Source organism: Chenopodium quinoa, unplaced genomic scaffold (assembly GCF_001683475.1).
Source record: "Chenopodium quinoa cultivar QQ74 unplaced genomic scaffold, ASM168347v1, whole genome shotgun sequence".
Classification (NCBI taxonomy): Eukaryota; Viridiplantae; Streptophyta; class Magnoliopsida; order Caryophyllales; family Amaranthaceae; genus Chenopodium; species Chenopodium quinoa.
Genome location: NW_018742484.1, coordinates 7,120,861 through 7,143,575, shown reverse-complemented (window position 1 = coordinate 7,143,575; position 22,715 = coordinate 7,120,861). Strand labels below are relative to the sequence as shown.

The 22,715-nt window shown below is 36.0% G+C and overlaps 4 protein-coding genes and 1 long non-coding RNA gene across 8 annotated transcripts; 1 reads left to right on the top strand and 4 right to left on the bottom strand.

The window, feature by feature from the left end:
- Positions 1-1,151: 1,151 nt before the first annotated feature.
- On the top strand, positions 1,152-3,942 carry LOC110719624 (acyl-coenzyme A:6-aminopenicillanic-acid-acyltransferase 40 kDa form-like). Of its 2 annotated transcripts, XM_021898600.1 has the most exons (7): positions 1,152-2,245; positions 2,375-2,544; positions 2,741-2,843; positions 3,105-3,221; positions 3,309-3,479; positions 3,592-3,715; positions 3,800-3,942. In XM_021898600.1, the coding sequence occupies exons 1-7, from the start codon at positions 1,991-1,993 to the stop codon at positions 3,910-3,912; spliced, it is 1,053 nt and encodes a 350-aa protein (XP_021754292.1). In that variant the 5' UTR covers positions 1,152-1,990; the 3' UTR covers positions 3,913-3,942. The 2 variants fall into 2 exon arrangements, with proteins under 2 accessions (XP_021754292.1, XP_021754291.1); XM_021898599.1 differs by having other exon boundaries at positions 1,152-2,544.
- On the bottom strand, positions 2,750-3,443 carry LOC110719627. Its single transcript, XR_002511146.1, has 3 exons — positions 3,351-3,443; positions 3,086-3,268; positions 2,750-2,947 (listed from the first exon to the last, which is right to left on the bottom strand). It is a non-coding gene; the product is annotated as an uncharacterized LOC110719627 (long non-coding RNA).
- LOC110719626 lies at positions 3,903-9,649 on the bottom strand. Its single transcript, XM_021898601.1, has 3 exons — positions 9,458-9,649; positions 4,118-4,250; positions 3,903-4,031 (listed from the first exon to the last, which is right to left on the bottom strand). The coding sequence occupies exons 1-3, from the start codon at positions 9,625-9,627 to the stop codon at positions 3,975-3,977; spliced, it is 360 nt and encodes a 119-aa protein (XP_021754293.1). The 5' UTR covers positions 9,628-9,649; the 3' UTR covers positions 3,903-3,974.
- Positions 9,638-16,061, bottom strand: LOC110719623 (uncharacterized protein At5g41620-like). 2 transcript variants are annotated; one of them, XM_021898598.1, is made up of 4 exons: positions 14,922-16,059; positions 13,452-13,577; positions 11,077-12,445; positions 9,638-9,724 (listed from the first exon to the last, which is right to left on the bottom strand). In XM_021898598.1, exons 1-4 carry the CDS (start codon positions 15,420-15,422, stop codon positions 9,711-9,713), a joined length of 2,010 nt encoding a protein of 669 aa, XP_021754290.1. In that variant the 5' UTR covers positions 15,423-16,059; the 3' UTR covers positions 9,638-9,710. The 2 variants fall into 2 exon arrangements, with proteins under 2 accessions (XP_021754290.1, XP_021754289.1); XM_021898597.1 differs by lacking the exon at positions 9,638-9,724 and adding an exon at positions 10,563-10,848 and having other exon boundaries at positions 14,922-16,061.
- Positions 16,062-18,362: 2,301 nt separating this feature from the next.
- LOC110719622 (F-box/kelch-repeat protein At3g61590-like) lies at positions 18,363-22,153 on the bottom strand. 2 transcript variants are annotated; one of them, XR_002511145.1, is made up of 3 exons: positions 21,968-22,153; positions 19,430-20,808; positions 18,363-18,974 (listed from the first exon to the last, which is right to left on the bottom strand). XR_002511145.1 is itself a non-coding variant. In XM_021898596.1 (2 exons), exon 2 carries the CDS (start codon positions 20,798-20,800, stop codon positions 19,559-19,561), a length of 1,242 nt encoding a protein of 413 aa, XP_021754288.1. In that variant the 5' UTR covers positions 20,801-20,808; positions 21,968-22,153; the 3' UTR covers positions 19,060-19,558. The 2 variants fall into 2 exon arrangements, 1 of the variants encoding a protein (XP_021754288.1); XM_021898596.1 differs by lacking the exon at positions 18,363-18,974 and having other exon boundaries at positions 19,060-20,808.
- Between the last annotated feature and the right edge of the window lie 562 nt (positions 22,154-22,715).

Genomic DNA, 22,715 nt, shown 5'->3' with positions numbered 1-22,715 from the left:
AATGTAATCTATTACGAGTATAACTTTAGGTAATTAATTTCAAATAAAGAAAAATAAGGTTATTTATTTATTTACTCCCTTCGTTACTTAATAATATAACACTGTGTAATAATGTCTGTTATTGTTGTGATAATTGGGATCAGAGTACCCCGTATTTCAAAAAAATCCTGTAGTAGAGTGGAGTTCACTGCAGTGATGCATTTCCTACTGATTGAAAGGAAAGCCATATATTTAGTGGGGCAGTGAAATCTTCCTGGTGGTAGTACTGACGACGAATTGTCATTCGTTACGTACTAAAATTAATCTAACAGCTGTTGGTTAAGATTCCATCGTAAAATATGTTTGGCTACAGTTTTAGAAACAATGTGCTCAACTACTCTGCTTCAATTGTGTTTGTTGTCGTGTTAATGTGTACAATTTCAAGCAATCGTGGGTGTATGGTTGTACCTCAATATTTGTTGCACCCTAACAGAAGCCTCATATATTGGCAATCGGCTAGATCCAATTTTATCATCCGTGTTTGAAGAGACATATTTCAACAAGGTAAAAGTTGAGCCGACATGATAACCTAGCACTATCGGAAATAAAATATTCAGGTCAACGTTAATTTTGAATCATTCATTTTATCAATGGATAAGTTTAATTAGATAATTAGCCATTGTCAGGTACACATATGACAATGGAGTATATACGTATATACATTTCACCTAAATTAATTGGATGTATAGGGAGGTGATTTTGCATGGATTCTTGATTTTTGAAATTTGTCGATCTAAAGAATTCATAATTATAAATGTGGTATTATTCTGTTGACCTATATAGTCGTCTTTAAAGTGTAATATAGGAAGAGTAACATATATAACTAAAACATGCACTTCCATTTTACAAGTTCAATTGTGCTTTGCCTTGGTTTCAGTCGATTAAATGCCAAAGACGGCGAACTTTAAGTAATTCATGCAAAGGGTAGAAATTTACAAGGATGGTGCCTTAGATTTATGGTTTGTTAAATGGTGGAACCTGGTTACTGGTGTGTTGGTCCTTGTTTAATGTGAATCATGGCTCCCCCTCCCCCCTTCGCAAATAAGCATCGAACTTGCGAGTTAAGGGCAATATTATGTAGCTGGAAGCGTTACTGTTAAGCTCCAACTTGTTACTCAGCTAAATGCAAAGGGGGTAACATAACTAGAAGAGTGGCAGTTGGCTTGTTACTTCTAACATACTACGTACCAAACAAATGATAATACAGTACAATATTCAACCTCATTTGATTTTAATAACTTCCATAAAATGCGAGCAAAGGCGCAACTCGCGCAAGGCAATGTAGCTTGCAACCACTTAGTGTCTGTCAACCATCAAATACCATTTACATTCAAGACTAATATAGGGTTTTTTACTAAAAAAATGAAAAAGAAAAAAGAAAAAAAAAGAAAAAGAAAAACAAAGAGAGAATCAGTTGAACTGAAAACTACAGATTACAACTACCTTTTATGATACAAGTATGTGCCATGTTCGATGCAAAGTGCTAGACTTTAAATAACCGCGGCCAGGCACAACAACACAAGGTCCACCAGGGAAGACCCTTGCGCCGGATGGCATTACTGCCCGGCCACTGTATCCTCAAAAGCTAAAATTGTCATTAGTTCTACACAGACTCTTGCTGGATTTCTAGAGTTTATGACATCAAGAAAACCATAAAGGGGAGCAGGGGACAACTTGCTAGTGTAAGACTATTGTCCCATCAAATGTATATCAAGGCCCAAAATCAATATTTAATCTTGAACAATTATAAAATGCCGTATTGAAGGCAAATAATTGGGCCCAAAGGCCCAGCATTCAAAGATGTGAGGTAGAGGCTGAATAGATAAGGTTACAACTTAGAAGAAGAGATGGAGCTAAGCTTTACATAATCACATGTAGTAACTTCATCAACATATTTGATTATACCAAACAACCAAAAAATATACTGGGAAAGTACTATAAGAAAATATTCATGGAGATATTTGAAGTTGGACCGTGTAATAGCTCCTATGAAATGGGGTATCTGATTGGGGAGCGATTCTCATCCTTGATAAAGAGCAGATTAGCAGCAGACCTTATTCTACAAACTCAACTCCGGCCTTATGCCAAAACCCACCTTGCAGAACCGCTAATCGATTCTCTTACTGAAAACAACCGGAGCAAGTTCCCGCGTTACTGGGATGAGCTCGTTGGGATTGCGGAAGGAAGTGGTGTGCCTGTTCTTGATGTACAAGATCATGAACCTGGTTTCGCTTTATATGCTTGTGTTATCTTCAGCTATTGTTGCAGGATAGCATTATTTTGGGTGGCTTATGAAGTCTTTTTGTTTTTTTTTTTTTACTCTCTTAATGTGCAGATAATACTTATCAACTTCAGGAAAGAGATATTAGCATTTATGCCAAAGAACGAAGGAGCGAATATACCTGAAGACACACCAGATGATTGCTCTACCATTCTGGTAGTAAGTCGCAGTATGGCCATTGCAGCGCACAATGAAGATGCAAATATTGCTCTAGTTGGTCACACGTACGTAAGCATGATCCTGTTCAGTACAGTATGATACGGAGTATGTGTTAAGGTGAAAGAGTTGAAGTTCTGAGCTGAGCTGAGTAATAACCAAACAAATCAATGATTATGCAAGCAATAATGGCTTGAGTTAGGATATGCAACTTGATATTTCGAATGTAGCAGTATTAATATATTGCATCCTATTTTGTTGCAGATACTTGATCCAAGCGAATTTAGGCAATGGACTTTCCTTCACAGCATATACATACGCCGGGGAGCTTCCAAGCTGTGCATTTGGCTTTAACAGTCATGGATTGGTAATCTCTGAACTTATCATATACTACTCGTACTACATACGTAGTAGTACTCTTAGAGGTCACACATACTTTGTTCTTTCTTGAGGGATTGAGGTGAGGCAACACTGCAGCAGAAGAGTAATATAAAAACAGAGAGTATGCCAAAAAAGAACTAAACCCTATTTATCAAATGAAGCTTCCTTTCCAGCATGAAATTATATCCTTTCACGAGGTTAGGTATATTTGTTAAGCCATTAATGTACCTTAATGATATTTTTCAAGGCATTCACGTTGAACTCGGTACCACCTCGTGAAGATGAAATTGTAGCTGGAGGCATTGGGCGGAACTTTATTTCGAGAGATCTGCTTGAAGCAACGAGCAGTAGTGATGCTCTGAAGGTTGAAAGCCAAATTAAGACTACTTGTACTTTGATCCAAATGAGCATCTGAAAGAGATTTTAATAGTCATTATTCATGTGTCTTCAGAAAATTCAGTCATCAGAAGTGTCTATTGGACATAGCTATAACCTGATCGATATATCAAAACGAAATATTCTGAATATAGAAACAGCATCAAGGAATCGATTTTCAGTCTATGAGGTCTATGCAACACCATTCTTCCATGCAAATATGTACCTTCACCTTCAAGTTCCACAGGTACAAAAAACAATAGAACTCCATTATTATCATTTTCAGTCTTTGAAGTAGCTCTTTTTAATCAAACTAATCAAATTGGATATTGCATATTATCATGTCTTTATTGTCATAGATACAAGATGAAAATTCAAGTAGCAGACAAAAACGGGCAGCTGCACTGCCGCAAGAATCAAAAGAAGATTTCCTTTCACTCCTTGGAGACATAGATGACAAAAGATATCCCATCTACATGTCAGGTAAATAGGAACCTGCATGATCCCTTCTTCAATATCCTATTTTACAGAAAACTCGATATAGCCGCTCATCTCTGTGATTTTCAGGACCAACATTGTACACATTGTGCACAGCCGTATTCGATCTTGATGGACCAACACTATCTATCATTGAAGGGAACCCAAAAGAAGGAAAGGTGACTCGTTCATTCCATATGTAAAAGGTCGGATATATTCAAGAAAACTCTTCAGATGTCATAATGTTCTTTCATGGCCAAAGATCTCAAAGGGGTTCATAAAGGCCTATCATGTGGCCATCCAAACATCGCATGGCTGCAACCTAATCACAATGGCAACCGACTTAGATCCTTTTGAATTATATGACAGTACTGTATTTTGTTTTTAGTAAAAGGAGTAGCTATTAACCTTTCCATGGATTTCAAGCTTAATTGGACCATCCAGCTCTGCACCTAATGAAGCTAATTTTGTCACTGTACCATGGAGGTCAGGGACAGTAAATGACAACATTGAAGAATGCCCCTTCTGCATGACAGTGTCACTGTGGGATAGCACAACATAATTAGCTTCTAAAGTGAAGATGATGTAGCCTTTAGATTAAAAAATATATATATAATAAAAACATATAGATATTCCTTTTCTGATTACTTTAGGTTTTGAAAGGGAAGGAGAAGGGAAATCAAAAGACAATTTTCTTAAGATTTAGAGTGGCCAATAATTTTAACAGTAGGGAACTAAACACTAAAAGTACAACTTCAGCTATTTGTGAGGTGTACTAAAACCATCATCTCTCCAGGTAACAGCTACCAAAGTACCAAGGTGTTTTACTAATTACATTCTTCTATGTCTTTCCAGCAGTTTATAAGCAAAAGGCAAAAATCCAGCGTATTGACATACATTACTTCAAACTCTTCCTTCCTGAACATTAAATAATTAAACACCCACAACCAAAAATAACAAACCTAATTATGATAGAATTTTGTGAAAATGCCCACTTCCAACTATTGTATGTAATTCATGATCATGAAGCACTCTGATTGATCCTTTCCCTAAGAAGATGGGATGCTCTATTGATAAACTCCAAGTGATGACATAAACTGGTTATAGTAGCACATTGAAAAAGCTGCCTAAATGGCACCCCTGGGGCCAATACCACACACCAAAACAAGACACATTTAGGAAGAGCCAATTAAAAAATAAGAATATCCATGCCATAATTTCTCCTATCATATCTTTGCTGTGGTAGTGATCAACAAGGAACTCACTAACTCTATGCTGAAATCGTCACCCACTCCACCTCAATAGAACGGCTGAAATGTCGATGCTAGAAAGCAACACTCCCATTGTATTCTTCAACTCTGATTTAATATCCTTCTAAAATAATCCAATGAGATTTCTATCACTTCAAAACTTATGTATGGCAATCTCAGCTTTTCATTATCTTCTAGATAGTTGATTCAGATACGAGAGAATGCACCTGAGCATTTCAACCGACAATGCTTGATAATTTCTTAGAACCAAAATTCCACTTAAAAATCCTCTATTTGGTTGTGATGATGGGGAGAGGAAGGTGCAAAACTCGCCAGTGTTTTCCCCTCTTCAAGCAGTTGGGTTCCATAAGAAATCACTGTGGGATTGTAAGAAAAGTTGACATCAAACCACATACAATCTTTCCCAAAATGAGTAGACCATATATATTCCAAATAGCTCTCGTTTTGTTGAATCTTTTATTCTCTTTCAAAGAGACCCAAGTATTACCAACTAAAAAAAAGACTTTCATATTTTCCTGAAGACACCCTACTAATGAAATTGAGCAACTGTGAAATGCGGGGTTAAAAAGTTAAGAGAATCTCCATCCAATTCCTAATTTTTTTTCATAAGATACCATAAATTAATTCTCCAAGCAGAAAATTACACATAGGTAATTGCAGATGTCCATTTCATAATTACAGCATTTCACTTTCCTTTTAAATACCAGGTCTTTCAGCCTAACCTCCCATATAGGCAATCCAGTTTGTGGGTTGCACAAAACCTCTCCAGTCTTCAGATGACCTCCACAGACTCAGAATGGGTCCTTTGTGCCCCACTGTAAGATGAATTTTAAACGGAAAATACCAAAGCTATCTGATTTCAGTATTACTATCATCATGCATGGCATTTAGTAAACTAACTGAAGTAAATATATCATGTGAATTTATTTCGTCTTCCCAAGCAAACAATGGTGCTACCTTTATGATGGTAGTGTATTATCCCAGGTTCAAAGCCTATCCGGCCATCCCCCAAAATACCCCCTACACCCCGCCCCCTCTCTTCCAATTGAGATAGGGATCACCATACTTCCAACCGAGGCTAGTTGAGAAAATTTGCCTGGAAAATAGATTTTTGGAGCTAGACTATCAACCACAATTTCTTCCTGTATTCTCAATCGCCACCTTTTAGCCATTTTTAAAATTTGTACTAACATCTAGGCAAGACTTCATGCTACCACAAATTAATTTGCATGAACCATTGAACTGAACCCCCCTCCCCCCCCCCCCCTCTCTTCTTATCAACTAACACATTACTCACACAGACTAAACCAATACCATGCCAACATAACCAGCCACATTCTCCTTCTCAGGTCACCAATAACCAAGCATGAACTAGTAGAAGTTTGTCGCTTGTAATCTGCTACAGAACATCTACTCCTGACCCCAACAAAAGTTACTGCAGTTTCTTTTTGTGCAAGTAGACTGGAAAGAAGTAGACAATTGAGTGAATAGACAATGGTGAAAGACAAAGTGGATTTCTTGGAACTAGCTTTAGTCAAACCTTACTTGATGAAAACAGTACTTGACACGAAAAGGGGAGCACTTCTCAAGATTATCCAAACACCTGGTCATGAAGCCATTGTTCCTAGTGCAGTCATTGAAACTTTCACTATTTGATTGTTCTCTTTGATCAGGACACATAAAACTTAACTCATCTATTTAGACATCCTCCCCATGAAATTCTTGTCCAATCCCTTCATTGCTGACCTGCTCCAAAAGCATAGTATACCCTCTGCACCCAAAAAAAAAAATAAAAAAATAAATAAAAAAACCCATTTCTCTCTTATTGTTTGTCCCACAAAAACCATCCCATTTCCTTCTTCTCACTGCAAGTATAGGTAACTGCAATTTTCAGTTGCATCTCAGTGATCTTTTCCATATTAAGATTGTTAGGAGGGAAACAACAATCCTGTAATACAATTTTAAGTATCATCATGATTATCTTCTTTCCTTGAATATTTTACAAGGTGAATTAAGGGTTCTTTTCCTTTCCTTGTCTTCCTCACACTCCTTGCATATCATACTTGTTCCTCTAGAACATCATCTCTCCTATCAGCCTCAATGACTAACAAAATTGTATTCATGAAACTAAGAAAGTACCTCTATTGGCTCTAACCTATATATTCACCTGAAGAGAAGAGCCACATTTTGGGCTTCTATATTCTCAACTCTCAAGCACAGCCCCCTGATTAATCAGAAAATTGTAACTTGGAAGATATCCCAGCTTACTATTCCTTACTAATTACCAGCCCAAAAAAACATTTGCACCAAAATGAATAATCAGCAACACCAAGAAATTTTGAAAACGACAAATAGTATAACCCCACCCAAGAGAGGAGTAAAGATAGATCAAAGTCAATTTACTAGGACTTTTCTGTATGAAAATTGTACTCAATTACATCTAGGCTAGACTTCATGCTATCACAGGTTAATATGCATGCCCCCTTTTTTTCCTTATCAACTAATACAGTACGCACATAAAAACTAACACGGTACACACATAAACACCATGCCAATATAATCAAGTAATTCCCTAGTAGCCATGTTCTCCTTTTCAGGTCACCAAAAACCAAGCATGAACTAATAGAAGTCTGGCACTTGGCATCTGCTACAAAACGTTCACTCCTGATCCAAACAAAAGATTACATTTTGCATCTAGGCTAGACTTCATACTATCACCACCTTTTAACCATATTTAAGATTGTATTTACATCTAGGCTAGACTTCAAGCTATCACAGGTTAACTTGCATGAACCATCAAACTGATCCCCTCCCCCCTCTCTTTTTTTTGTAACTTATCAACTAACACAGTACACGCATAAACTAAACCAACACCATGCCAATATAATCAAGTGATTACCTAGTAGCCATGTTCTCCTTCTCAGGTCACCAAAAACCAAGCATGAACTAATATTAGTCTGGCAGGCATCTGCTACAAAACATTCACTCCTGACCCAAACAAAAGTTACTACATTTTCTTTTTGTGTAAGTAGACTGGAAAGAAGTAAGCAATAGGCAATGGTGAGAGCCAAAGTGGATTTTTTCTCTCTTAAACTAGCTTTAATCGAATCTTGCTTAATGAAAACACTACTTGACACAAAAGGTGACCATTTCTCCAGATGTAGTGTAGCTTTCCTATTCATCTAAGCACCTGTTGATGAAGCCATAGTTCCTAGTGCATAGTCTATAAAACTTTCACTGTTGGGTTTTTCTCATTGACCGGGACACATTAACTTAAATCATCTATTTGGACCTCCTTCACATGAGATTCTTGTCCAATCCCTTCATTGCTAACCAGCTCCAAAAGCATAGTATTCCCTCCACCCACAAAAAAATGCAATTTCTCTCTTATGGTTTGTTCCGCAAAAAAACTTCCCATTTACCTTCTTCTCACTTAGTCACTTCTCACTGCAAGTGTATAGGTAACTGCAATTTTCAGTTGCATCTCAGTGATCTTTTCCATATTAAAATTTGGTAGGAGGGAAACTACAATCCTGTAATACATTTTGTATCATCATGATCATCTTCTTTCCGTGAATATTTTACTAGGTGAATTAAGGGTTCTTTTCCTCCTTACACTCCTTGCATATCATACTTATCCCTATAGCACATCCTCTCTCCTATCAGCCTAACGCCTTAAAAATTTTGTATTCATGAACTGCCTTTATTCTCTATATTCACCTAAAGAGAAAAGCCACATTTTGGGCTTCTATATTATCCAGCACATCCCACTGATTAATCAAACAATTGTAACTTGGAAGATATCCTAGCTTACTAAGCTTGTTGCTTGAATTCCTTACTAATTAGCCCAAAAAAAACGTTATGATAGTATATCAACAACCAAAAGCAGTAATACGCATAGGGTTTTTTCATAAGAAAATTCCAGCAAGCAGCTATAATTGGAGTTTTGAATAGGTCAAGATACCACTAAACTGAAGTACTGAACTTCGGTGTTTGGCAGGGTAGTGGTTTCAAAGTAGCTATTATTAGAGCTTGAGATAACCTTTCAAACGCAGCAGAAATTCATCCTAAAACCAAATGTACCTATAGAATTACCTTGAAAACTTTCTAACTTGACACCAAATGGTTAACAATCAGCATTTAATCACTGACATCTAGTAGAACAGCTACACACTAGTACACTAATTACCTGCAACTGCAATTGGTAAATTTACCAAACATGCCCAAATTTTACAAAGATCTTAACACTTTGCTAAAAGGGTATAACTCATGCAATTGCTAATTGCTATATATAAGAAGAAAAAAAATACATCAAACCCAAAACAAAATTGAATATTTACAAAAGAAAAAGTGCAAATAATATGACCATATTATGTAATCATAGAAAGGGTATAACTGTTTTTCTTCGTATGATTATTATTGCAACAAGAAACCCAAAATAAAGATTGATCAATATAGAATGAAAAGAAGAAAATACCAAGAAGAGGGTTGAAGAAGGGCGAGATTGAGAGGGCCAGATTGAAGGTGGGCCCAACGAAGAGTGCAGAGATGGAGAGTGAAGTCTAAGCCTTCGGAATAAAAACGAGCAGCCTTTGGAACGTCTTTGTGTAATTGCAACACCCATTTCAACGTTGCGCCACCTCCCATTATTCCAACTCTCCAATCCAGGCCTTTTGTTGTTTTCTTGGGCTTAAATAAGGTTTTTTTTTTTTTTTGAGGGGAAATAAGATTTATGGAGTACTACCTGTCAAAAAAAAAAAAAAAAATTATGGAGTACTACGTAATTTTAAGTAAAAAAATAAAAATAAGTTGAAACAATTTGTTTAGTAAATAAGTTCAGTAACTTTATACAAAATATAGTGCTAAAAAATAATCAATTTCAATACATTAAAAATAAAAAAAAATTCATCAAAATAAATAAATTAGTGAAAATTGGTTGCTATAGTTATAAAAAAAAAAAAAAAAAAAAGTTGCTTAGTAGAAATCAAGTGAAGAGATCATGGTAGTACTTGTATTATCTTTTCAGCTTAAAAACTAAGGTGCAGAGTATTAGTTTTTATGCTACTTTTGTTTCATAATGTTCTTAACACTTACTATTTGCACATGATTTAAGAATGGAAGAAAAGAAAGTAAGAAGTTTAGGTTGCAAGTAGCGTGTATGCAAAAGTATGCTCTTAAGCTCTTTGGTGTCGACAAGAAGGATTAAAGTGTAATAACAATTACCATAAATTTTATGATGTAGAAGTGTAAAAAAAATAAAAAGGAATATATGAAGTATATATTATGGAAAAAGCGTAGAGAACAAAAAGACAGGGAGGTAATAATTCTATAGAGATGCTATCGCTTAGCCGATTTGTTATAAATTACCTAAATTAAATGCTACCTTGAAATTATGTACTAATACATGGTTTTTTTTTTTCAAAGGAATTTGTCATACATTGTACATGGTTGGATATAACAAAATTGTGACATTTACATAATCAGAACAAACTAGCAAAGTAGATTTTTAGCCACAAATTTCCAAAATTTTATCTCTCAACTTGATCATTTTAATATACCCAAACCCTTATTACAATCAAATGTTATGGGGCTAAAAAAGGAAAACTGCATAATATAATTTCACTCACCAAAAATAGTACTTACAGAAAGACTCAAACACTACAGAACTTCACTAAAGCTAACAACAAAGGAGATTACAAGAACCAGAAAGAAATGAATGTCAACAAAACTTGATTCAATCCAACTGACCAAAAAAGGAAACTACAATTGATGTGTACACATTAGTTATCCCGAAGGCATAAATAACAATCCGATGACCATGAAGTAAAAGCTACTTCTTCCTTTCTTCCCAAAAGAGAACCTGATATACTGAAAATGTGCAACATCCCTGACTTAATACCATTGGAAATCTAGAACATCGTGATTTTTCGATATGTACAAATTTGTAAAAGTAACATTACAAAACATACTAGGACATTTCACAAAGATAATTGATAAATCTATCTCTAAAAGCATGTTAGAAAACCAAAAAATATCCAGTAAGCTATACATTTAAACTCTTCAATAGTCTCATATGAGTCATGACTCATGACTAACCTTTTAGGATTTTCAAACGTGAACGCTGCCCTTTAGACTTGGGTTCTTGTAACTTGGCTTTTAATGAATTCTCTCTCACTGACTGCAATCTTGAAGATGACTCAGAAATTTTGGGATCCGGGGATCTCATGTTTGTCATCCACTGTCTCACAGGGCTTGCATGCCTTTTCAATGTAGAAGGATTACTCGAAGCAGCTTCCTTGTATTCATATTCAGGAGGGAAACTCCCACCTTCTGATAACAGCAACTCACTAATTAGTTTGTCAACTGTTTTTGAGTTCGATCCATGCCCTTCTTCATCGTAATTCTTCTTCTTTTGGTAGGAATCATAAATCTCAGACTTCTGGAGCATGCTGATTTCTGTCGGGGTTCCTTCACCTGTTTTCATTCTAGAGTCAATTTCCCGAGTGTTTTGAGGTTCCGACATCTGCACACTAGGAGGACTTTGACCCTTCCTCCTCCCATTCAATGCAAGTTCTTCCTGCTCCTCGTAGTGGCTGGGGCCCACTTTGCTTTTCTCAGCACAGCGAGAGTCAGAATAGGCAGCTGAATCTTCAGGGGCATTCCCAACCTCAGGAATTGATTCGAGGGAACGATGCCTTAAACGGCTCTCTTTGTGATCAGTTTCTTTAGTGTCTATGTTAGCTGTTTGTCGAGCTGTGAGAAATGTCTCTATTTCAGGTCTCAATTTGTCAACAACAGCAGATGCTCTCTGTGCTTCCCTGTCTCTCCTCTGAGCTCGCTCATCAAGCCAAGATTCGGAAATGTGTAGGATCAAATTGTCATGACTAGTGTGGCCAGTCCAGTCCCTGTCAGACTTCTGTTTGACATCGTGCACTTGTTTTGCATATTCCCTAATAGTTTTGGCAAACTCATCACAAAGTTCTTCTAGGAGCTCACCTGATGTTCTTTCTTTTTCAAGCTCTTTGAGAGTGGTTGATAAGGCCACCTTGATCTCAAACAGCTCCCTAGCTAGCTTCCTATGCAAGCTTTCAGATCGTTTTCTCAACTTCCTTTCATCTTCCAATTCATCTCTCACAGATTGGAGAGCAGCCTCTACCCGCTCTTGTTCTTTGCTCTTCCTAGATATGTTATCTTGTGAGATTTGTTTCAATAGTTCATCAATCTCATGACGATTTGCTTGTTGATCTCTGAGCAACTCTTTGATCCTACCACGGGCATGATCAAGCTCGTGTTTCAATGCTTTCACCAGAGACACATTGGAAGCATGCTGCTCTTCAAGTGTCCATATACGGTTCAACACTTTAAGCAACTCGGTTGATGTTTTAAAGCCATAATTAGGCTCACCCATCCTTCCCCTTAACTCAATTGAACTGTCAGGAGTTGCTGCTGGGTTATAAGGAGCCATCTGAATGTACACACACAGCCACATGTCATACAGCAATAAGGACAAAGCATATTATTAAAAACAGAAATAATTTAAAGAAAAAAACAAATAGTCCTCAGACAGAAGGGAAAATCTATCCCCCTAAAATGGCTATGTCAGCCAGAGCATAAATCAACCCAGTTTTACTAGCAACATTGCACATTCTGGCACTTTGAAAAGATCTGGAGATACAATTTCAACTTCATTAATCATTATGTTTCAGAGATACACCCAACTGAGGTGCACCTTACCTTTGAATATGCACCTTCGCCACGGTTCATAGGGGAGGTGAGGGAAGTATAACACTAATTTAACCCTCAAACACTAAACTATTCCTATTTATTTCACGGCTTCACTACACTTGTTGGATATTCAACACTTTGACGTGGGATTTGAGCACTAGACAGTAGACACGTCATGAAGGGCCAAATAATGCAAAAAATATATATAATATGGTCCAGTCAAAATAAGCAAGCACTCAACTTGTTAAATGATGCTCAGAAAATTCAATTAGACCTAGAAACATGAGTTGAGAAAGGTATGGGTGCTACCCATGATATTTATCTGTAATAATAGTCCTTAGTCCAAGTAGCCAGAATTGGCGATAGAAAGTCATAGATAAGCGCAAAAGAGTTGTAAACTCAACTGCCATTAAGCAGGCATTACGAGATGCCTTCAGAGCTCTATTCTGATCATACACCAAAAGTACACGCTATTTAAACATTGTATATGAGCCCACGAATTCCATAGATGAATCTGAACATAGGACAAGCTTTCTGAATCAAAGAAAAGCCCTAATACAGGAAATCAAAACGTGTTGCCAAACTCAAATGATAACTTTTGGTTGTTTTTCACTAGTGGCCATACATTACAAACTGCACATACTAAGCAAAACAGTACCTTTGATTTGATTAAGAGGAAAAGATAACTCTCTTTATTTCTCAAAAATTTGGTACAAACAAATAATCAAAGATTTAAAGATAAGTACCTCCAAGGAACTACCATAGCTTGCGGGAGAAAGAGGCTGCAGCGCGTGTTTATTCCTTTCTGATGATTGATGATGCCGCATCAGTGAGGCTGCAATATGTCTCCTCAAGCTACCAGCACTTGAAGGCTGCCGCACATCAGATTCAATAAGCAAAAATTAAAGATGATGAGCAACTCCTTATTCCAGTTTTGAAAGCTAAAATCTTCTCACAAGTTTCAAGCTAAGTTAGGTGTGCTGAGGAGCTATGACTATATTTATTTTTTGTTTACTCCGTAATTCATTAGAACTTGAAACTTTGTTTAACAATTATCCTAGGATTCCAATTTAGCTATATGCCTTTCGACTAAACAAAACTCCAACTTCCCACGAGGCATGACTGAAATACTCAAAGCAACTTTCCTCGAATTCTTAGTCAAACTACTTTTTTTATCCAAGTAAATAAAGCATTAAGTGTTTCCAAAATTACATTTGCAAGCACTGCTCAAAAATCAATAGACATCAATAGAGTCAAAAAAATCATTTAAAGAAAAACTCAACTTAACAAACAAAGCTCAGTCAGCAATAATTGCAATGATAGTCTTAAGTCCCTGACTCATATCAGACAATTCATAAAGAGATTAAAGACTACTCCGGGGAACAATCGATCAATCAGCGGCATAGAAGGTCATCTAGACTCTAGAGTCTGATTCCTATCAGAGAAGTTCTTACTGTCTAACAGTCTCCATATACCCTGTCAAGTTGCCGTCTATCCAACAAAAACTCAGCATTGTTTTTCAGCTGATTTGACATGAAATCGTGATTAAGGGTTGGCTTTTTCGTCGAATTAGGTGCTAGTAGTTCATACAATGGCAACAAGTAACAACAAACAAAAACCCACAAGTCATAGCAAAGTGAAGCACACGAGCTAAATTCCGGATATTAAACAGACAGGGTAACAGCAAACTAATGATAGACATGAAAATCTGAATTGGGTAATTAAACAATCATGTAACAATGTAACATCCCACAACAAAAGGCAAGACACAAAAATGTAAATATGCCCATCTTTAGAAACCAGAAGACACCAAACTCAACCAACTATTGAGGACTTAAAAGCTAGAATCAATTATACCCAACAAATTCATCAAATAGGGTCTGAATATAAAATTTACAAATGTCACTAACAGAATGTACCATCAGTCAAGACAAGTGAAAGCTTCCTGAAATAAACCCACACAAAATCAATTAAATTTCATGAATTAGGCCTTAAAACAGAAAACCCAATTCTAAATCAATGAAAAAGCAAATAAAGTCTCGGATCAAATCCCGTCTACATCATTACCATTACCCTCCATGTCTCACTAACTTCAAATAGATAAAGAAACCACAGATATGACAAAAAAATTAGCCTCACAATTGGTTTTACAATCAAAAACCCAAACTAAAACAACAAATTCAAAACTAGAAAATAAAAAGAGTAAATGAAGTAACCTGATAATCAGAAGAACCGCCTCTATGAGGATCAACTGGTAAAGAGGGATGTCCATTAATCTGATGAAGATTATGATCAAAACCCTCATCCTTATTCAATCTATGATGAATTCTACGACCCCTTTGATTATGATTATTGACACCCAAATACATTTCTTCAGAATTAAAATAATGTTGAAACTCCCAAAAAACGGAACCAAGTTTCCTAGCAGAAAATTGAGCAGCAGCAGAAGAATAACAAGAGAAAGAAAATGAAGAAAAAAGAGGAAAAGTGTTGTTTTTGTTGTTGCCTTTAATTATGGTGTTTTGAGCTCCAACAACAACAACCTCCTTCCATAAGATGACTGGGGTAGTAACAGTGGAATTTCTGGGCCCACAAAAACCCCTTTTACAGGCAGCCAATAAAGGCAAAGACTTTCTTCTTCTACTAAAAAATTCATCCTTTTTTTCCGCTGAAATTGTACCTTTTTCCCCACTTTCTTCTTCTTCCCTTATTTTCATTTCTCTCTCTAAATTTCCCTCTTTCTCTCTCTAAAGATTTCATCTTTCACCTCAATTTCACTCCTTTCTGACTGATTTTCTGGATTTTACCCATTTTTTCCTTGATTTTTTGTGGATTTTGGGTGTCTGATGAGTTTAGCTTTCACTTCTGTCAGAAAACTCAGATATACTCTGTTTTTGGTTTTCTTTTTTCCTCTGTTTTTTTTTTCTACTTTCATTCTGTTTTTTTTTTTTTTATTTCTTTTTATGTTTATTTTACATGGTTTTTGCTACCTGGCAAAAATTTGGTGTCAATCTTCAAGGAAGTTGGAAGTCTACAATAATTTCTCCAGGAGAAAGAAAGAGAGTTGTGAAGAGAAACAAAAAGTACGGATTATGATTGTAATTATTACAAATGTGGTAATGAAATTGGTCCCCTACGGAGGCTATGACCTATGCTGTTTTTTTTTTTTTCCCTGACTAGTCGTCCAACCCTTCTACACACGTTAACGCTTAAAACTCCCAAGTGAATGTTAGTGATGACACTCGAATTCGTGACTTTGACCTCCACCAAGCATAATTGGTTGTGATAAATTTATTCACATTATAAGAGTAGTGTTTCTTAATTGGGTATTGTATGGGTTTACGTGATACGAGAAGATTAGGTTAATGGTTTTAACTAAATGAAATACTTCGTAATAAAACCTTTAAAAGGAGGTGAAGAGGAAATTTTGAACCTTTAGTTAGGAGAGAATCTAGAGATTTGGGATGACAATTATAAATAGATATCTGTAAATTCGATCCACCCGATATAAATAAATTGACGAAAATCTGCATTTAACGGATGAAGGGCTGGTGACGGATGAAATGGGTGACGGATCGGGTTGGATTCGGGTGGGGCTTCGTTCCATTTGTCATCCGTTTATCACCCGATCCGTCATCCATCCGATATAAATTAGTTTTTTCAAAAAAAAAAATTGACCTTATATACTCTATTTGTACTTAAATATTTTTCTAAAAATTATTAAATATGATATTATTTTTTTTTTTTTTTACAAGGATAACATCGATACTTCGATGTATTTGTTAAAAATATAGTCATCACTCGTAATATTAACCACCAATAACTTTTATGTATTTACAAAAAATAAAATTATAATATCACCCGCTAAGCATCCGATCCACTCGTTTCACCCGCGGATGACGGATGGATCGGACGCGGGTGATGGGTTTTGCGGGTGGCGGGTGGATCGGGTGGATGCGGGTGGAGCTCTATTCGACCCAAATCCGATCCGTTGTCATTCCTACTAGAGATATCCTTGATATTGTACTATTGTAGTGTTCATACTCATTTAGGTCAATTTAATATGGTATAGATGGTTTCATGAAAAATAATGAAAAGTCTATGAAAAATTAAATGGGGGTTTATGTGCTCATTTTTCAAAAAAATAAATTAGTTTTATTTGGTCACATAATGAATTTAAGAAGGGATTACTATAAGAAAATTTATAAATAACTTTTTGATGTAATTAAGCAATACGTATAAGTATGCAATAGATTATTTGTTCATATAAGAGAACGAGAGTGCATTTTATTCACGTAATCATTCTAGGAGTACCATCAAATACATGCACCAATATCAAATGCATGTTTCGTTACTAAATCGAAGGCGTCGAAGTTGGCAAAAGCACAATTAAAATAACGTTAACATGAAGCATTAGCCTAACATGCATCCTCAAAGGCATAAAACTTGACACAAATTATTACTAAAAATGGGAATCTCGAAATGAGCAAAGTGAATCTAGAGAAGTGATCGTTTAATGTCATCTTCCAAATCGGATGGGACTAGTCCTTTTGATTCTTGCTGAAACATCCAAACAAGGCCGACAGAAAGCCAATTTAATGCTTGCACAAAAACCCATTATTTACTGAAATATTTTTCCTACTCCGTATAAATAACATGTACATGTGTGTTCGATGCTTAGTTCTGTTGCGTGTCAAATTGGTGCAAATCTAATCCCTTATTGATGGGATAGTTCACAATTTCAGTAAAAAAAAAATTACTATTTTGAGAAATATTTTCCAATTGTATTTTTTTTTTTATTATTATTTGAATGATTAATTTATGGAAAATAGGACACCAAACTCTATGCTAGTTCACAAATTCACAACGTCTATCCATAATACATGGTGCTTGCTTGTTTATTGACACACGAAATAAATTACGGAGTGTTACAAAAATATGTATTACATGAAAAGTTATTTCCCTTATGAAATTCTTATAAATTTCTTAATTTGTTTCGTTGAGGCTCTGTAATAAAATTTCTCATAAATTTTGATTGAGGGTGTTGGTAATTTACTTTTATGTTTAGTGAAAAGCTAAAACTTTCATGAATTCTCACCTCCTTCATTTTTGTTTTTGTGTGTCAATCAAATAAGTATCCAACTTAATTCCCATAAGTTTTGTTTCTCCCATTTATATTGTCAACCTAATAAGGCCAATAAAGTAAGAATAGTACGTTGCCAATCTTGCCATCAGTGAGCTTTGGTCGTTAAAGGAGTGAAAGAGATAATTTATAGAGAAGAGAAGCTAGGTATAGATAGTTAGCGAGATTGTAGACCCCCTCGTAAAAGAAAGTAGACCTACCACCACATACTACCCCAAGGGTGAGGGTGGTATGGTGGGTGTTGGTGTGAAAATTGCAAATAAAAGTGGGCGGTAGTGGAGCAAAATTAGTCCAATCCTTTATTCCCCGCGCCCCACCCCACCTCATCCTACCCTTAAACAAATGTAATACTCATTTTTGTTTAAGAAAAAAAGCAGTATCATAATCAGTGTCTTCCTTTAATCATTGGGTTATGTAGATACATTCTTAAGAGATTGATTGTAATAAATAATACTCCTTACTCAATCATGCTATTATACCCGTTGCTGTTTTTATTATTATTATTTATTTAAGGTAAGAAAAAGGAAAAACCATTAAGAAGCCCTCCTCACGAAGGAAATTTCCAATGTATTTGAAGAAAGAACAGAAATTAAATAATATCCATGTTTTCACTGACTAGATGAACCACATTTGCTAATGATGTGCTTGATCTCCCATGGAATGGACCTAACGCCTTGGACAAAGCTGATAACTAACAGATTGTTGCCCTCAATTTGAATATTGAGGATACCATGTTGTAAAGCTATGTGAATGAAGATTAATTTGGTAATACCAAGAATCCAAGATTGAAGGTTGTCCCTGATGATGAATCCTGTCGGCTGTCGCTGCTAAATTAATTGTTGCAAACTGACCCACCGAAATTGAGCTTTAATGAAACACCATTTAACCAAAAAATCAGCCTCCACTTGGTATTCCACAAAAATCTCTCAAGGCTGCTTTCACTTCACTAGTGAGAGCTATGAAAAGTTTTGAGCTACTCTCTTCCCTCTGACCTGTTAAGTGGCAGATTGTTATACTTCAAAGCTCATGTTTCTCAATTCAAGTCCTTGATGGTTTGAGACACATGTGAGTCGATTGGGCTTGTGGGTTTTACTTATAATACACTTTGACGCCGAAATCTTCCTTCCTACAAACAAATAAATAAAATTGTAGTAACTCGTATCTAGGCAAGGAAATTACTTATAATACCCTTAAATTATTAAATGCCAATATAAAATCAAGAGTTGAAGATACATAAATAATATACTTTTTCGACCCTATCACCCTTTCCTCTAACTCCAATTTTAATGAGCTACCCTAAAGCAGAGGAATGCAATGAGAAAAATGAGCTCAAAATTGTTTCAGAGATTCCATGTAGCAATTACATTTAAACCACAATCCATTTCAAATTTTGGTTCCAGAAAGCAATTTTTTTGTCTCTATACGAGAAGACAATGGTTCAAAGCCCAGAGAACAATTTACCACGGCATACCATCTGTCATAGAACTAGTCAATAGGAAACAAGAAGCATCAGCAACATAATGCAGCATCGACTCTCAACTACACGGGATGTACCATCATGAAGGAACAGCCTGCACTTACCACGAGTTATGAATGGAGGAGGGTACCACCTGCTCATTATTGGATGCTAATATTTCGCGTATTGATGGAAATGAGTACTGTAGAAATCTAGCAGAGTCGAGAAGAAATGATGATCGTAGAATGCCCAAATCACGGAGAAATATCAAACCGGGGTTCAAAACAAATTCCAGAAAACAGCTGGAGAGGAAACTTCTTGGTGGCAGGGCATCTGTGTGACCACCTCCATTCTTTTGTATTCATTTCAAACATAAGAAGAGCAGGAGTTCCATAGCCCTGAATGTATATAAGATTGTCAAAACCACTACTGGCAAAGACATCGTCAAACTCCCCAAATCCTCTGAAGAATTTGTTTGGCATACGGGAAACCTCTTCCCACGCCTTCCCTTTAAGAACCCAGATACCAATGCCTTTGATCACGCCAGATCGCCCTTGTTTCTCAATCCCTCCCACCATAACAAGCTCTTCTTTAATGTTCATCAACCGCATGCATGTGACAGGACAAGGTGCCAGAATCACGCGTTCAACCACATCAATGTCAAAGGACTCAGAAGCAAGATCATAAGCCAGCACACCATAGTGGGGGCTTATAAAGCCCAGTGTCCTTGTTAGATATACCACAAAATACAGAATCCCACCACATATCACACTGTCAGCTCCACTTCTCCAAGCTTGTAAATTAACCTCCACAGGACATGTCCATAACTTATTTTTGGAACTATAAACATCAATTGAGAGACCCCAATCTGCCTGTTCTCCAGGAGCTTGTTTAGATCTCACTATAGCCAGTGTATACTTTCGTGATGATTCATCCAATGAGACTGCAAGGGCACAGTAATCAGATAATTCTGTACCATAAGGCCCTGCAAGCTTTCTACAACATCTTGTAACTGGATTACAAACATATAGTTTTCTCCTAGAGTCATTATCCATAAAGCATACTAAACCTGAAGATGAAAAAAGATTCCAACTAGGCATCTCAACATACGGGATCTCAAATCTGTACCACTTCAAAAGCATAGGATCATATACATGCCCTTGCGGATCAGAGTCGTTGGTAAACATGAAGTACCAAGGTTTTTGAGGTGAAGTGCTAGGCAGATTCTGTATAAATCTTTCAGACTGCAACATATCATTCCATTTCTTACATACACAACCTGCTTTAATAACTGTTGAAACTGGAAGATGTCCAAAAACTCGCTCTAAAATATCATCTGGGAGAATGGAGTTAATACAGACAACATCCTTTTCTTCATCATTGACAGGAGTTATTTCTAACAAAGGGTCAACCACGTCAGGTTCGCTTGTATTGTCTTCTTTACTGACCGACAAGTATCTACAATCATGATCCTTCCAGGATGGTTCTAGTTCCATGAGTCAAACTACAAAAAAAAAACCCTAAGTATTGGTGAGGAGAAAAATAGCAAACACACACACACACACACAAATTTGAGGCATCACAAGAAACAATGAACCATCAAAGAATTGATTGAGCTATCACTTAGATAGCACAATAGCATTGAAGGCAAGTTGGTAAAAAACACAGAATTTTGTAAGTGGACAACTAGTCAAGAAATTCTTCGCAATGTTTCAGATCCAGAAGCAACTTTCAAAAGAATTAAAGAACTTCCAATGGCTCCCGTAATTGTTAAAAAATACTGGTCCCAAGTTGCACAATTATGATTACAAGAACGGCAATGACCATGCAACACCTATAATTTCTAACACCATTGTACCAACACAATAAACGAAAACAAAATTATAGCAGTAAGAAGCAGACATTCATTCAAGAAATTTCAAAGATCTGAAACACTTATCAGTTATAACACTTTACTAACCCCTTGGTAGATTGTGTTCAGTGTTCCAGTACCATCTATTTCACCCCATCCTTCACCAACGATTAGGAGCTCAATTATGCGCGTTCCACATAAATAATACATGATATTCACGGTACCATAACCGCACCATAAGGTATGGGATTAGGGGCAATACTAAAAAAATTCATTACAAATGACATTGAACGGACAAAAAAACGAATTATAAGTACACTACAATACTAACTAGCATTGCGTGAAAACAGAATTATAATAAACTACTATTCCGTAGTACAATACAGATTTCTTAATAAAATCAATAACATAACAAACAAATTTAACACCAAAACCCCACATTATTATACAATCAGAAGCGTTCGGTTCGCAAACTGGGTTGGAATAGGAATGAAACCTATCGATTTGGAGCTTGATTCTTATTACCATGCATTTGATTCGATAATCTTAATTTCTGGTCGAATTAAGGCAATTTTACAATTAGAAGAACCTAAACAGTAAACACATAATCACCCAAATAACTCATATTAAAAAAATATGTTCTTTCATGACAATAAACTAATTAACACCAAAATCAACCAAAGATTATAAATTTACAGAAATAAAAAGGGGGACAAAAAGAAAATTCGGTAGGTTGATGATGATTACTAACAAGAACAGAAATTTCCCAGGAAAAAAAAATCAAGAATTTGAGAAAAAAAGAATTACATACTAAATGATCGGATATTGGCGATTATGGACGGCGGCAACAAGAAATGAGAAATGAAATACTGTAGTTTACTTTATGAAACATTATCCATCCTATAAAGTCTGGAGAATGGAGTATTTATAATTTTATATGGATTTTTTTCAGTGCCCTTTCAGCTGGTTAGGCTTGGTGCTTATATGGTGGCTCTCCAAAAGATTGTCCTCTGTAATTTTTGAAGTGGTCCATTTTGATGACACATTTGTCTTTGACTAATTATATCTTTAATCAACAATAATAGTAAGTGTAAATTAATAATAACAATAATATTTGGGAACTATACATTACACTAAGAAAATTCTAATCATGCATATACATGAGTACATGAGTGTTTTTTATTTTTTTTTTATCTTATGTATAACGGTATAAGGCACGGAGGGAGTATAAAGTATACATATGTATTTTACAAATTTTACCAAAATCTTCATTAACATATAAAAGATACTCCATATAAATCATATAACTCAACTTTAACGATTCACTTTTCAACAACTCTACAGTGGGAAACATCATCAGAGACAACACTGGGACAATTATTAGAGCGCGCACTTTCAATCTCGGTAACACCAAGGTTTTCATAGCAGAAGCTACTTCACTTCTCAAAGGCATTCTTCTAGCTCTCGAGAAAGGGATCAAGAATATTCACATCGAAGGTGATAATTTGCTAGCCATCAACTCAGTTATAGGTAGTTGGTCAATTACATGGCAGATCGAG